This window comes from Vipera ursinii (genome assembly GCF_947247035.1).
Source record: "Vipera ursinii genome assembly, chromosome: Z".
NCBI classification, from domain to species: domain Eukaryota; kingdom Metazoa; phylum Chordata; class Lepidosauria; order Squamata; family Viperidae; genus Vipera; species Vipera ursinii.
In genome coordinates, this window is record NC_139517.1 from 76,085,643 (window position 1) to 76,102,215 (window position 16,573).

General features: G+C 41.9%; 1 protein-coding gene across 2 annotated transcripts in view; it reads left to right on the forward strand.

The window, feature by feature from the left end:
- The first annotated feature begins 4,841 nt into the window (after positions 1-4,841).
- Positions 4,842-16,573, forward strand: part of MLH1 (mutL homolog 1) — a 54,005-nt gene continuing 42,273 nt past the window's right edge. Inside the window, exons 1-4 of one of the 2 annotated variants that reach the window (XM_083379355.1) lie at positions 4,842-5,150; positions 8,479-8,569; positions 8,656-8,754; positions 10,483-10,556. In XM_083379355.1, the coding sequence (XP_083235481.1) occupies positions 5,035-5,150; positions 8,479-8,569; positions 8,656-8,754; positions 10,483-10,556 (380 nt within the window). In that variant the 5' untranslated portion in view covers positions 4,842-5,034. Of the gene's footprint in view, positions 5,151-8,478; positions 8,570-8,655; positions 8,755-10,482; positions 10,557-16,573 lie in introns of those variants that run through there. The other variant, XM_083379356.1, reaches the window with a different exon arrangement.

Genomic DNA, 16,573 nt, shown 5'->3' on the forward strand with positions numbered 1-16,573 from the left:
AACCCATCACAACCCCATGAACGTTCCTCCAGGCCTTACTGTCCTCTACCATCTTCTGGAGTCCATTTAAGCTCACACCTACTGCTTCAGTGACTCCATCCAGCCACCTCATTCTCTGTTGTCCCCTTCTTCTCTTGCCCTCAATTTTTCCTAGCATTAGGCTCTTCTCCAGTGAGTCCTTCCTTCAAAGGCCTCAATTCTTTGGCACTCAGCCTTTCTTATGGTTCAACTTTCACAGCCATACATTGCAACTGGGAAAACCATGGCCCTGACTATACGCACTTTTGTTGGCAGGGTGATGTCTCTGCTTTTTAGCATGCTGTCTAGATTTGCCATAGCTTTTCTCCCTTAGCTTTGTTGTCGCTGAGATTTCCTAAGGCCCATTTCACTTCACATTCTAGGATGTCTGGCTCAGGGTCAGTGACCACCCAATCGTGGTTATCTGGGACATTAAGCTCATTCTGTGTAGTTTTGCCACCTCTTCTTAATCTCTTCTGCCTCTGTTAGGTCCCTGCCATTTTGGTCCTTTATCATGTCCATTTTTGCATGAAACGTTCCCTTCATATCTCCAATTTTCTTGAAGAGACCTCTGGTCCTCCCTATTCTATTGTTTTCTTCTATTTTTTAGTATTGTTCATTTAAGAAGGCATTCTTATCTCTTCTAGCTATTCTCTGGAATTCTGCATTGGATGTATCTTTCTTTTTCTCCCTTGCCTTTCGCTTCCCTCCTGTCCTCAGCTATTTGCAAAGCTTCCTCAGACAGCCATTTTGCTTTCTTGCATTTCTTTTTCTTTGGGATGGTTTTAGTTACTACCTCTTGTACAATGTTGCGAACCTCTGTCCATAATTCTTCAGGCACTCTGTCTATCAGATCTAATTCCTTAGATCTATTTGTACCTCTATTGCGTACGCATCAGAGATAGGATTTAGTTCAGATCTAAGTGGCCTAGTGCTTTTCCCTACTTTATTCAATTTAAGCCTAAATTTTGCAATGAGAAGCTCATGATCCGAGTCACAGTCAGCTCCTGGTCTTGTTTTTACTGACTGTACAGAGCAAGGCTTTTCAACCAGTGGTACGGGTACCACCTGTGGTACATTGGCACCTGGCAGATGGTACGCGACCATCCCAGAAAACTGGTAGTGGGGGAGGGGAATGAGCTGAACTGGTGGCAGCACCACACAAGCCTAAGCGAGAGATGGCTGGAGCTAGGCAATTGGTGGTACTCAGATGTTGCCATATCCTAAAAGTGGTACAATGGGTGAAAAGGTTGAAAAGCCCTGGTATAGTGCTTCTCAATCTTTGACTGCAGAGCACATTACAGTCTGATTTCTGTATGGGCTGTCTGGTGATATCCATGTGTAGAGCCGTCTCTTGGGTTGTTGGAAAAGAGTGTTTGCTTTGACCATTGTATTCTCTTTACAAAATTGTGCCCTGCTTGTGCCCTGCTTCATTTTGTACTCCAAGGCCAAACTTGCCTGTTATTCTGGTTATCTTTTGGCTTCCTACTTTAGCATTCCAATCCCCCATGATGATAAGGACATCATTTTTTGGTGTTAATTCTATAAGGTGTTGTAGGACTTCATAGAACTGGTCAATTTCATCCTCTTCAGCACCAGTGGTTGGGGTATAGACCTGGACTATTGTGATATTGAATGGTTTGCCTTGGATTCACACTGAGATCATTCTGTCATTTTGGGGGTTGTATCCCAGTATTGCTGGGTTAACTGGTCATATGTTACTTTATTCAGTACCATTGTAATTTCGAATGGTCACTAAACAAATGGGTGCAAGCTAAGGATTAGCCGTAATGTGACTCAGGTTAATGTAGTACAATGTGTTGTTTACACAAGGTATCAGGGATAAAATGAATCATGCTACAGTTGCCTTCAAGCATTTCTAGTCAAGCTATTACTTCACTTAATCCAGTATCATCAATACTAAGTGGCTATAAATAGTTCTTTAAAAGTTTCAAGAGTCTTTTTAGAAAACATCAAATTTCCTGCATATAAAATGAGTGCTCTCCCACATACAATATAAACAGAGTGGAAATGAATATATATATTGTTCAGGTAAAATATCAAATGTAAGCAAGCCAGCAAAGGTTGTACATGTCAGTAAAGAATGTACATTTTGCTGTTCTCTAGATGTGAAAATACTTCTGAAAAGATTCAATAATTAACATTAGGGGCCATTGTAAGATGAAATTCTAGGATAAGTAATTTGGGGAAACAAACATAAGATAAAGGTAATTAGATGTGACAAAGATGTTGCTATATTTGCAGAGGCTGAGATATATTGTTTTTGTTAAGAGTTTAATTAATGGCGGCAAGCAGTCAATTTACTATGCATATCCGAATTTGCAATGGAACTCAGACACGATTTTTTTTACTATTGAAGACAAACTGATTCCTGGTATACGGAAAATGTCGTTATTTATCTGATTGCAACTGCTTGGTTTAGAATGATAGACGAAGGAGCGAACTGGGATTATCTAAATCTTTTTAAATTAATTATACGTGCTTGGGTTAAAGCAGATGTTGCAAACTTGTCATTTTGCAGTAAAAGGCAGCTCAGCAATAAGAGCCATTACAGACATTTCTCCCTATGCATGTTGTTTGTTGTTAGTTGCAAAGTCGTGTCCGACCCATCGCGACCCTATGGACAATGTTCCTCCAGGCCTTCCTGTCCTCTACCATCTTCTGGAGTCCATTTAAGCTCACACCAACTGCTTCAGTGACTCCATCCAGCCACCTCATTCTCTGTCGTCCCCTTTTTCTCTTGCCCTCAATCTTTCCCAGCATTAGGCTCTTCTCCAGTGAGTCCATCCTTCTCATTAGGTGGCCAAAGTATTTGAGTTTCAACTTCAGGATCTGGCCTTCTAAAGAGCAGTCAGGGTTGATCTCCTCTAGGACTGACCGGTTTGATCGCCTTGCAGTCCAAGGAACTCGCAGGAGTCTTCTCCAGCACCATAGTTCAAAGGCTTCAATTCTTTGGCGCTCAGCCTTTCTTATGGTCCAGCTTTCACTGCCATACATTGCAACTGGGAAGACCAAAGCCTTGACTATACCCACTTTTGTTGGCAGGGTGATCTCTCTGCTTTTTAGTGTGCTGTCTAGATTTGCCATGGCTTTCCTCCCAAGGAGCAAGCGTCTTTTAATTTCTTGGCTACAGTCCCCATCTGCAGTGATCTTGGAGCCCAGGAAAATAAAATCTGTCACTACCTCCATTTCTTCCCCATCTATTTGCCAGGAATTGAGAGGGCCAGATGCCATGATCTTGGTTTTCTTAATGTTTAGTTTCAACCCAAGTTTTGCACTCTCCTTCTTCACCCGCAACAAGAGGCTCTTTAGTTCTTCTTCACTTTCTGCCATTAGAGTGGTATCATCTGCATATCTTAGGTTGTTGATGTTTCTTCCGGCAATCTTAATTCCAACTTTTGATTCATCTAGCCCTGCCTTTCTCATGATGTGCTCTGCATATAAGTTAAATAGGCAAGGCGACAGTATACAGCCTTGCCGGATTCCTTTCCCAATTTGGAACCAATCAGTGGTTCCGTGTCCAGTTCTCACTGTTGCTTCTTGGCCCACATATAGGTTTCTCAAGAGACAAATAAGATGGTCTGGTATGCCCATCTCTTTAAGAACTTGCCACAGTTTGTTATGATCCACACAATCAAAGGCTTTAGCATAGTCAATGAAGCAAAAGTAGATGTTTTTCTGGAACTCTCTAGCTTTCTCCATGATCCAGCGTATGTTGGCAATTTGATCTCTAGTTCCTCTGCCTCTTCGAAATCCTGCCTGTACTTCTGGTAGTTCTCGATCCACATACTGCTGGAGTCTAGCTTGTAGAATTTTAAGCATAACTTTACTAGCATGAGAAATGAGTGCAATGGTGCGATAGTTTGAACATTCTTTAGCACTGCCTTTCTTTGGGATTGGAATGTAAACTGATTTTTTCCAATCCTGTGGCCACTGTTGAGTTTTCCAAATTTGCTGGCAAATTGAGTGTAGCACTTTTACTGCATGTCTTTTAAGATTTTGAATAGCTCAGCTGGAATACTGTCACCTCCACTAGCTTTGTTGTTGCTCAGCTTTTCTAAGGCCCACTTCACTTCACATTCTAGGATGTCTGACTCGAGGTCAGTGACCACCTCATTGTGATTATCAGGGACGTTAAGCTCGTTCTTGTATAGTTCTTCTGTGTAATTTTGCCACCTCTTCTTAATCTCTTCTGCCTCTGTTAGGTCCCTGCCATTTTGGTCCTTTAGCATGCCCATTTTTGCATAAAACGTTCCTTTCATCTCTCCAATTTTCTTGAAAAGATCTCTGGTCCTCCCTATTCTGTTGTTTTCTTCTATTTCTTTGCACTGTTCATTTAAGAAGGCATTCTTATCTCTTCTAGCTATTCTTTGGAATTCTGCATTTAATTGGGCATATCTTTCTTTTTCTCCCTTGCCTTTCACTTCCCTCCTTTCACTTCCCTCCTCCTATGCATATACAGTACTTTAAAAAAAAACCTCCTCTAGACTAGTGCAAATAAATCCGACAGTTTTGCACAACTCTTAGTTTTAGTATCTGAGTAGCCGACAATCCCACCTCAATAATAATAAAAAAAAGCTACAGGAAACGCTTGAAACGCCGCTCTACCTTTTTCTATGCCTTTGTTTTCCTTTCGACGGAAGAGCGTTTCTTAAAAAAAGGAACCAGAAAGTTTGATTGGCATGCTTGCAGCCAATCAACAATGAGTTCGAGCCTGAGTTTTGGCGCGTGATTATTACAATAGTGGTCTGTCGGATTTTTTGGCGTCCCGTAGGAGAGGTTATTGGTGGTCTCGTCTTCCTCGGGCTTTAAAATTATTTCCTGCTGCTCCTTAATGCGAGGAGCACCGTGCTTTTTTCTCCCCGGGCCCTCCTCATTTGTACGGTGCCCCCCGCCCCCTTCCGTAGTTACAAGCTACCGGAGCTTTTGGGCTTGGGATTTCTCCTTTCCCTCCAATTCAGTACTCGCGCTTCGATCTCGGTGCTCAGCCCTATCATGGCTCTTGTAGCTGGTGTGATCCGTCGGCTAGATGAGACGGTAGTGAACCGCATTGCAGCCGGAGAGGTCATCCAGCGACCCTCGAATGCCATTAAAGAGATGATTGAGAACTGGTAATGCGCCCGGTGGATCCTGGGGTTGGTTGCTCCTAGTAGTTGTAGGGAAGAAGCAAGGCGTGCATACTATCCTACACTGGCAAAAATAGTTCTTATCGTGGAATATTTAAATTACCCCTACTGTATTATTGCACAGTATATATATGAGTTTCGGGCCGGTTTGAGAGTAGTATAGGATGTTCTGTCTTACTGGGGGGGGGGGGGAAATTGGCCAACATTCCCATAGAAAAAGTATGAGAGCTGCTAAACGGGCAGGAAGGAGCGAACTAAGGAGGATAGGTTTAGAGAAAAGATTATGCAGGTAGTATGAGAAAGAAACTAACCCCGCGTTGAATTTGTTGGGACAGAGAAAAATCTGAACAGGCTTTCAAGACTCGTGTCAGGCCTTCAAGGTGGGGCAGGTCAGAAAAGAGACACAAATTCCAGGAATGTTACTTTACTGTCAGAGCACATTAACTGAAACTAGAAGCCTATCCAGGTTTCTTTCTGGCCCATTTTATGCTGAACAAAATCAAGGTGGAATTATTTTGAGTTTCTCCCTTTTTTCTTTTATTTCTGAATGTTATTTTTCCAAATCCCTTCTTACCAACTCAACCCATCGCATGCTGTTGTGGGGAAAATAGGAGAAGGAAAGTGTGTTGGATATGTTCTCTGCCTTGTATTATTTATAAAAATAATAAAGGCAAGATGTAAGTAAATAAAGCTCTTTCCTTCATTCCTTAGCTGCTTTCTCATACTTTGCCCTAGGTCAGCTGTAAATTTCTTTACACTTGTATCAGTTGTTAATAATAATAAAGTTGGAAGGGACCTTGGAGGTCATCTAGTCCAACCCACTGCACAGGCAGGAAACCTTATACCATTTCGGACAAATGGCTATCCAGTCTCTTCTTAAAAACTTCCAGTGTTGGAACATTCACCGCTTCTGAAGGTAGGTTGTTCCACTAGTTAATTTTTCTAACAGTCCTTAGTTCTAGGTTACTTCTTCTTGATTAGTTTCCATCCATTGCTTCTTGTCCTGCCCTCAGGCGCTTTGGAGAATAGCTTCTTTGTGGCAGCCCCTGAGATATTGGAACACTGCTATCATGTCCCCCTCGTCCTTCTCTTGATTAAACTAGATATACCCAATTCCAGCAGCTGTTAATTATATGTTTTAGCCTCCAGTCCCCTAATCATCTTTGTTGCTCTTCTCTGTACTCTAACTAGAGTCTCAACATCTTTTTTACATCGTGGTGACCAAAACTGGATACAGTATTCCAAGTGTGGCCTTACCAACATTGTAAAGTGGTATTACTTCATGTGATCTTGATTCTATCCCTTTGTTAATGCAGCCTAGCACTGTGTTGGCTTTTTTGGCAGCTGCAGCACACTGCTGGCTCATATCTAAGTGATTGTCCACTAGGACTCCGAGATCCCTCTCACAGTTACTACTATTGAGCAAGGTACCCCCTATACTATACCTGTACATTTGGTTTTTATTGCCTAAATGTAGAACCTTACTTTTTCACCATTGAATTTCATTTTGTTAGATAGTGCCCAGTGTTTGAGTCTGTCCACATCCTCCTGTATATTAAGCCTATCTTCTGGAGTATTGGCTATTCCTGCCAGCTTGGTGTCGTCTGAAAATTTGATGAGTTCCCCATCTATCCCCTCGTCCAAATCGTTGATGAAGATATTGAAGAGCACTGGGCCCAGAACAGAGTCCTGGGGCACCCCACTACACACTTCCCTTCATGTAGATACAGTTCTATTGAGGACCACACGCTGAGTATGGCCGGTCAGCCAGCTACGGATCCATCTGGTGGTGATGCTGTCTAACCCACATTTTTCTATCTTATCAAGTAGTAGGTTGTGATCTACTTTATCAAATACCTTACTGAAGTCCAAGTAAATTATATCCACAGCATTCCTCTGATCCACTAATTTTGTCACTTAGTCAAAGAATAAGATTTGTCTGGCATGATCTGTTTTTGACAAACCCATGTTGGCTTTTAGTAATGATTTTGTTTGCCTCTAGGTGCTCACAGATTCATTGTTTGATTATCTTTTCCAGAATCTTCCCAGGTATTGAGGTCAGACTGATAGGTCTGTAATTTCCTGGATCCATTTTTTTTCTTTTTTGAAGATGGGAACTACATCAGCTCTTTTCCAGTCCAGTGCTCCAGGATCTTTGAAAAATATAGTTCAGTGGTTCTGAGATCACATCTGCCAGTTGGTCTGTTTTTTCTCTTTGTGTAAAGACAGATACAAAAAATGAGTTAAATAGTTCCGCTTTCTCCCTGTTGCTTGTCACTTTCACCCACTAAGGGACCAATCATTTCCTTCACTTTTTTCTTGTTTTTTACATGTTGAAAAAAGCTTTTTTTGTTATTTTTGACTTTGGTCGCAAGCCTTAGTTCATTCTGAGCCTTAGCTTTCCTCACTTTGTCTTTGCAGGCTTGGGCTATTTCCTGAAATTCTGACTTAGTTATGTGCCTCTCTTTCCACTTTCTAAACTTGTCCTTTTTATCTTTCAATTTATCAGAGAGTTCTTTATGCAGCCATGCTGGTTTCTTTTGAGAGGTGTTATTTTTCCTCTTTGTTGGTATTGGGCTAGACTGGATTTTTATTATCTCACTTTTCAAAATTTCCCAAGCTTCTTGAGTTGTTTTCCCCTTGAGGATTCTCATCCATGGAATCCTTCCCAAGCTCTCTCTAAGTTTATTGAAATTAGCTCTCTTAAATTCCAAGACTCTAGTTTGGCTGTGCTTGTGCTTCCATAATGTTGAATTCCAATATTGCATGATCACTTCCTCCCAAGGTTCCTGTGGCTTCAACACCTTCTATCATTTCATCTCTATTAGTGAGAATTAGATCCAAAATGGCTAGTTCCCTTCTCTACTTTTTGGGTGACAAAGTTGTCTACTAGGTTTGTCAGGAATCTCTTTGATCTTCCACTTGGTGCAGAGTTTGTCTCCCAGTTGATGTCAGGGTAGTTCTCAGTGGTCCGTAAGTATTAGGTAAGAAGGTTTCATTCAAAGTAAATTTATAAATACATGTGCATAGCTTTACGTTACTGAAAAGGAAAAAAGGTCAGACAGGTATCCAGTAACCATTCAGAATATGATGGAATGTGTAGCTGGAAAAAGAGTGGAGGGGCTGGGGTAATGTTGGCAACAGCATTGTGACTTCCTGTAGCACATTCCAGCAAGAGGCCTAAAACAAGCTATTGGTTGGGGGAGAATAGATTGTTCCCTATTTAGAATTTTCATGCACCTATTCTAAACATTCACGTAGAATGTCATAGGATTGGCAGTGTCTCATTACAATATATTTGTTGTCTTTTTAGTTTAGATGCTAAAGCCACCAACATCCAGCTGACAATTAAAGATGGTGGTTTAAAGCTTATTCAGGTACAAGATAATGGTTCTGGAATTAGGGTGAGTAAAGTACTTGGTTGTTTAGCAGCTAAACTTTATATAAAAAGATATTTAAAAAAACACTGATTTGTGGTTTTCTTTTATAGAAGGAAGACTTGGATATCGTGTGTGAAAGATTCACTACAAGTAAACTGCAGACTTTTGATGATCTAGCTAGTATTTCTACATATGGATTTAGAGGTGAGGTATGTTGAGATAGATACTACAATCCACAATTTTTGTGGTCCTGTTTTTTCCCTTTCAATCTAATATATTGGTTCTTAAGAGATTCCAGAAATAGTTACAAATACTTATATGTGGCTTACCAGAAAGATGGAGTAGGGATGTAATGATATGCATAATAACTCCTTGGCTTCTTTATAGTTAGCCATCAACTTACAGCCATTATGGACAATTATAATACCATTTAAAAGAGTATTTTATGGCCCATAAAGCATTTTCAGTCATTGGAAAACATTGCATTGTCATCCTTATAGTCACTTGATTGTGATTTGGTTGCTTTGCAACCTATTCGCACATATGACCGATTGGAAAGCTCCCCACAATCATGATTGCTATTTCCAAAGTTCTGTCCTTTTAACCCAGAAAAATCTGGAGAAGCCATCAGGGAAGGTTGCGACCTGCTGCCACCCGCTGAAAGGAAAACTCCCCTCTTTGGGGGCTGGCTAAAGAAGTCACCTTCCAAGGGGAGCTGAATTCCTCTGGCAAAATGCAGAAATGGAGCTGAAATTATGAATATTTCAACTCCATTCCTGCACCTGGCTGAAGGACTTATAATTCATACACAGATGGAAGTTGAACTTCTTCAGCAGACAGCCCTTTCACCAGCTCTTAGGGAGGAGAAGTCAAAATCTATGCAGGAAGTAGAGAGGGAGTGTGTAGAGGAAGGAGTGTAGGTGCCTCAGGCAGGAAAGGATCAGCACAGGCCTCATGCTATCATGTCTTTCCTCAAGGCCTGAAAATCCTGCTTGGATTTCAGTAGGGACGATTTTCAGCTCCTGAATGGAGGCTCCGATGGTCTCTCCCACCCTAGATTCCTTATCTGGGACTCCATCTGCTTAAGAACCAATGATATTGCTTAATAAGCACAACTGACAGTGCAGGGATTGTGATTCTTTACCCAAGCAGTCATGTGGGCTGCTTGCTTAATTTAGGGTTTAATTTTGACTTTAAACTCAACAGTTGAGTTTCTGGTCCCAACTGTGGTCATCAGTTGAGGACTACTTGTAAATAGATTTAATTCCTGACTCTCCTTCAGGAACTCAGTTAATATTGCTAGCTGCCAGCTGAAACAATTTAGAATCCCAATATTTCAGAAATCATTCCCTCTATCTTCATAACATTTGCTTAGCATAGTTAGTTTTGCATGCACACTCATTGCACAATATCCACAACCAAGAGAATCTAACTCCATTGTGATTTGACTTTTCTGCATATTTAGGTAATTCAAAGATTAACTTAAGGTTCATTAAATAAAAGTTGTTTATATTTCCTTATGAAATAGATATAGAATTATTAGCCATTATTTGAAAAATACAACAAAGTTTAAATGATAGACCCTGAAATAAGTATATTTGTTAAATACCTGAATAAAATGCCTACCGTACTTTTTCTCCCAGTCAAATGTTGGATAATTTATCTCAAAATGAAGATCATTTGATCTCTAATTACAGCAGGAGTCAGTAACATGATGCCTGTTTTACCCTCAGATATTAGCCATAGAACTCCAAAATTAAATAAAAATAAAAAATGGCACATGTTACATAAGATCACCAAATTTTGTGAGATTTTGTATGCCTGAAATTTAAATGCATCTATTACAGATAAAGCATAGAGAATGTTGGTTGAAAGTAGTGAAGTGTCATGTTTACATGGAGTAATATTGCTTTTAAAACTGAACTTCTTTTCTCTAGGCTTTGGCTAGTATAAGTCATATTGCTCATATTACTATAACTTCTAAAACAGCTGATGGAAAATGTGCCTATAGGTAGGTATAATTAGTATTTAACTGTTCATATATGTCAATTGTATCACTCTGGGCTATTTATTATTTATTTATCAAAGTTGTAAAGCTGCCTGACTCCAGAGTTACTTTGAGCTGCTTATAGTATTAAAAATAGTTCAAAGCAACATAGCCAATGAAAAGAATGATGAACATCCAGAGAGGGCAATGAAATACACAAACTGAAACACAAAATTTTTGAATAAGAGGTATATCATACAGTCTAGCTTAAAGCTTGGAGAAGAATCAGATTTTAAAGCGCTAAGAGGAGTATTAGTATTTGAATAAAATGAATAAAACAATTTATTAACACCACTAATATTACCGTTGAAAATCTAGGAGACTGTTGAGAAAAAAAATAATATAAAACAAAGGATTCTAAACATAATAATGTGTGTGCATAGAATGTTAAAATCCTGAGATACGTTGTGACGAGGAATGTTTCTGGTTCAGTGTTTAACAATAGCAGTTTCTCACTGCTATAGAAACTCAGTTTTAGAGATCTATTTCCTTGTGGGTTATAGGATACAATAAGCCGTACTTTTGAATTTGACTTCATGCTTGTATGCTGTTCTGAATTTGCTTAATTGTTTAATTTGGAATCTAATAGCAATATATTTTATTAAAAATTTCTAACAACCTCTACCTATATCTGGACGTGGACTTTAAAATCCAAGAAATTGTTATTCCATCTATTAATTCCTATCCCACCTATTCAGTTGCCTTTGCCTTTGCCAAAGAAAGCCTTTGGAAAAAGACACTTTTTCTAAATGGTTATTAACTACAATTACTGCTCATACATAGAGAAATGGACTAAATGGGAGAGTTTATTCTTTTCTCTAGGTGTCAGAATCCATTTATATCACATTTCATAATTGTATAGGTAGAACAACGTGCTATTACTGGGGATTCTGCCATCTCTCCGAGGGGGGGGGAGAGGATGGTTACTAAAGCAATTTTCAAACAACAGGGGATGTTTTAACGGGGGAAGGGAGGGGGACAGACAGATATGGTTTGTGTCTTCATTTACAACTGGAAAAAGGGAAGCAATAACCATAAAACCAAGGAGAGTTCCCTTTCCCATGGAAGAACCTGACACCTAGCAACTGACGACAGCCTGACCAAATGGATGAGGGGAGGGGCTGGAATGGGAATGGTTTATATAGGATTGAAATGTAACTTTTCTCAGATTCCGTCTTGTATTCCCACAATCAATTCCTTCCTAGTAAACATTTTCCTTTTGGACTAAACTTGCATCCAAGAGTTCTTATTTCCTAAGATGTGGATTGAGGTGGGTCCTGACAGTAGACGGAATCTGCTTTAAGAGTCAACCTGGAAGGGAAAACCTTACCGGGGGACTTTGCAACAAATACAAATGTCTGGCGACGAAGCAAGAGAGGAGGGAAGCCCCATGGAGGGGGAGTCTTCCCCCCAAATGGAATCCCAGAGACAATGGGAAACTGAAGCAGCATATTCCCCCGGGGAAGAAGCGGTGGAGCAGTACGACCGAAAACCCCGGTGGTCGATGGGCGTTGGAAGGAAAAGTGAGTGGGAAAAGGCTTCGGGAGAAAAGACCCTGAGGCGTAGTAACCACCAACCGGAATGGAGGCAAGAGATGGAGAGTTCCCTGCACGCCAGCGAGGAGGAGCGGATCCTGGAAAAGGCCATTGATCTGATGAAAACAACCCTGAGTTCACTGAGGGAGGAGAGAGCTGAAAATCGCAACCGAGGCAGCGCCTGGGGACGCAACTGGAAAGGTAACGGAGGGGATCCAACACCTGAAACCCCGGGGCCATCCAATGGAACAGGAATTGCTGCCTCAGCAGTACCCACCCACCCCCCCAGAACCACAGATGGGGACCAGGATGAGGAGCGATACCAGCCACAGCCAAAAAATCAACAAGTTGTTTCAACTGCGGGAGAGAGGGCCACCGTGCTGCAGAATGTCGTTCAAAAGCCCCCCCCCGAAAACCAGAGGCATCATCCTCCAAGAAGCCGGGGAAGCCCCAAGGCAACACAAAAGAATCTTCCATGAAGGGGACAGAGGCTGTAGAGTCCACAATTCCTGCCAGGAACTGGGACTGGACTCCGGCCTGCACCGCAGGGACGGTGGACAACTCGGAAGACAGCTCAGAGGGAGAACCATTGGTAAGTGGACCCCTTCCACCCATGCTTAAGACAGTGACTATATTAGCTTCCCCTATGCCTGAAGCAGCCAAAATAAAAGCTCTGATAGACTCTGGGTGCATCCGCTGCCTTATCAGCCCAACGCTGGTGGAGAGATTGAGCATCCCAGTGAGGAGGCTAAAACATCCAATCTCTTTTAGTCAATTAGATGGGACAATAGCAGGGGGAGGACCAGCCACCCTAGCCACTTTACCAATCCACCTATCACTGGGGCCCCATGAGGAGGACATAACGTTTATAGTGGCCCCAGGCATGGAATGCCCAATGATCCTAGGACTGGAATGGCTGAAGAAATGGAACCCCGGGATAAACTGGAGGACAGCAGAACTCAACTTCCCAAAGGGGGGGCAGAAGAACGTAGACTCCAAAAGCACCCCCCCAACCCAGAGGGAGGAGACAGCAGCAGTGGGGAAAGAGAAGGGATTACCAGAGATACCAGAGGAATACAGGGACCTGGCTGAGGTTTTCAGTGAGGAAAGAGCAGATGAGCTTCCCCCCCACCGCCCCACAGACTGCACCATAGAATTCAAACCTGGGGCAAAACTCCCAAAACCCAGGATGTATGCCATGAGCCCAAGGGAAATGGCAGAAATGGAGAGATTCATAAAGAAAAACTTAGAAAGAGGATTTATTGAGCCTGCCAAACCCAAAGTGGCCGCCCCGGTTCTGTTCAGGGAGAAGAAGGATGGATCCTTTCGTTTGGTTGTGGACTATAGAAATTTGAACACAATTAGTGAATGTAATCTGTACCCCCTTCCCCTAATGAAGGATATGTTATCCCACCTATCGAAAGGAAAGATTTTTACCAAACTAGACCTGAGGGAAGCATACTACCGAATTAGGATTAAGGAAGGAGACGAATGGAAGACTGCATTCAACTGCCCAATGGGGTGCTATCAATTCAAAGTATTGCCATTCGGACTGCAAGGGGCCCCCGCAGTCTTTATGCAATTAATTAATGACGTGCTGAGAGAGCACCTATATAAGGGGGTCCTGGTTTACCTCGATGACATCCTTATCTTCACAGAAACTAAAGAGGAACATATCAAACTAGTCAGAGCAGTCCTGAAGAAGTTGCGAGCTGCCCACTTATATGCTAAATTATCGAAGTGTGAATTCCATCAGGAAAAAATCGACTACCTGGGATATCGCATATCTCCAGAGGGCATCGAAATGGACCCTGAGAAGGTCAGAGCAGTACTAGAGTGGGCACCCCCCCGCACACGGAAGCAATTGCAAAGTTTCCTGGGGTTTGCAAACTTCTACCGCCAATTCATCCCCGCATTTGGCCAAATAGCCATGCCCCTCACAAATTTGTTGAAAACGAAGGGGGGGTCACCCGTGAAACCCAGCCAGCCTCTGAAATGGTCAATGGAATGTCAAGCAGCATTTGAGAGGCTAAAGAGACTTTTTTCTGCTGAACCTGTCCTAAAACACCCAGATCCCGACAAACCTTTTGTAATACAGGCAGATGCGAGTGATGTAGCGGTAGGAGCCGTACTATTACAAGAAAATGATGGGGGGACATTGCAACCATGCGCATACACATCCAGAAAACTCACAGAAACAGAACAACGCTGGCCAATATGGGAAAAAGAGGCATTCTCGCTGAGGTGGGCATTACTAACATGGCGCCAATTTTTAGAAGGAAATAAAATACCTTTCCAGGTCTGGACAGACCACAAAAATTTGGAAGCACTAAAAACGCCCAGGAAGCTCACTCCTAAGCAAGCCCGCTGGTCCCAACACTTTCACCGATTCAATTTCACTCTCAAACACTTACCGGGGGGAAAGAACTTCCTGGCAGATGCATTATCCCGCATGCCCCAATATAACAGCACAAGAGTTACTGACTTTAAACCACTTGTACCGGAACAACAACTGGCAGCACCAGTCACCACCAGGGCACAAGAAAAAATGAAACCGAAGGTAGATAGCCAAACTGGAATAGAATTCAGGAAATCTTTGGAAAGTGATGAATGGTTCCAGAAAAATAAACATGTGTGCACAATTAAAGATGGACTGCCATGGGTGGGGGAGAAGCTATATATACCTGCCACACAGAGAATCAATTTCATGCAACTGTGCCATGATACAAAATCAGCAGGACACTTTGGGTTTGTAAAAACCTTACACTTAACTAAAAGGCAATTTTGGTGGCCATCTATGAAAAAGGACATAGAAAGCTATGTGGGTAGCTGTCAAATTTGCGCGATGGCCAAAAGACTGCAAGGGAAACCGCCAGGTCTGTTACAACCGGTGGCAAACCCCTCAGCCCCATGGAAAGAAATAGCCATGGATTTTATCGTAGAACTGCCTGAAAGTAATGGAAACACCGTAGTCTGGACTGTCACAGATCTGTTCTCTAAGCAAGTACACTTCATACCTTGCCAAAAAATCCCGACTGCAAAAGCATTAGCAAAACTTTTTGTACAGCATATTTACAGATTGCACGGGGTACCACAACGCATCATATCTGACAGAGGGGTGCAATTTACATCGGCATTTTGGAAAGAATTTTTATCCCTCTTAGGAACCACCCAAGGACTGTCATCTAGTCACCATCCTCAGACAGACGGAGCTTCTGAAAGACTTAATAATATACTTGAACAATATCTGAGATGCTATATTAATTTTCAGCAGTCCGACTGGACGGACCTACTGCCTTTTGCAGAAGTAGCATATAATAATGCAGTCCACTCAAGCACAGGTTACACTCCTTTTCAAGTAGCTACAGGCCAGAGTTTCAACCCAATACCAGAACTAACCCCAAAAGAACCGGTTATCCCTGACCTGAAGGAATGGATTGCTCAATTACAAAATACATGGCCAATCGTTAGGAAAGCGTTGGAAGATGCCAGAAAAGCATACAAGACACAGGCAGACAAAAAAAGAACCGATCCAACACCATTTAGGGTAGGAGAGATGGTATATTTATCCACAAAATACCTGAAATCACTCCAACCCTGTAAAAAACTAGGACCAAAATATATTGGACCCTTTCCAATTAAAAGAATCATAAACCCAGTAACAGTTGAATTAGAACTACCCAAAAATCTTAGACGAATACACCCAACCTTCCACTGCAGTCTATTAAAGAGAGAACAACAATCTCCACTACGAGAAAAAATCCCACCACCACCACCCCCCATCATGGTGGAAGGAGAACAACATTTTGAAGTGAAAGAAATCTTAGATTCCAGAAAACACCATGGAACGATACAATATTTAGTGGCATGGAAACACCTCCCCTCCTCAGAAAACGAATGGGTTAACAAACTCCATGTTAAAGCACCTAAGTTGCTTAAGAGGTTTCATACAGAATATCCAAACAAACCAGGCTAACAGTTATATGTTTTCTTTCCCCACAGATGGACTCATCTTTTTTCTGAAAGGAGAGCCGAATGTCAGAATCCATTTATATCACATTTCATAATTGTATAGGTAGAACAACGTGCTATTACTGGGGATTCTGCCATCTCTCCGAGGGGGGGGGAGAGGATGGTTACTAAAGCAATTTTCAAACAACAGGGGATGTTTTAACGGGGGAAGGGAGGGGGACAGACAGATATGGTTTGTGTCTTCATTTACAACTGGAAAAAGGGAAGCAATAACCATAAAACCAAGGAGAGTTCCCTTTCCCATGGAAGAACCTGACACCTAGCAACTGACGACAGCCTGACCAAATGGATGAGGGGAGGGGCTGGAATGGGAATGGTTTATATAGGATTGAAATGTAACTTTTCTCAGATTCCGTCTTGTATTCCCACAATCAATTCCTTCCTAGTAAACATTTTCCTTTTGGACTAAACTTG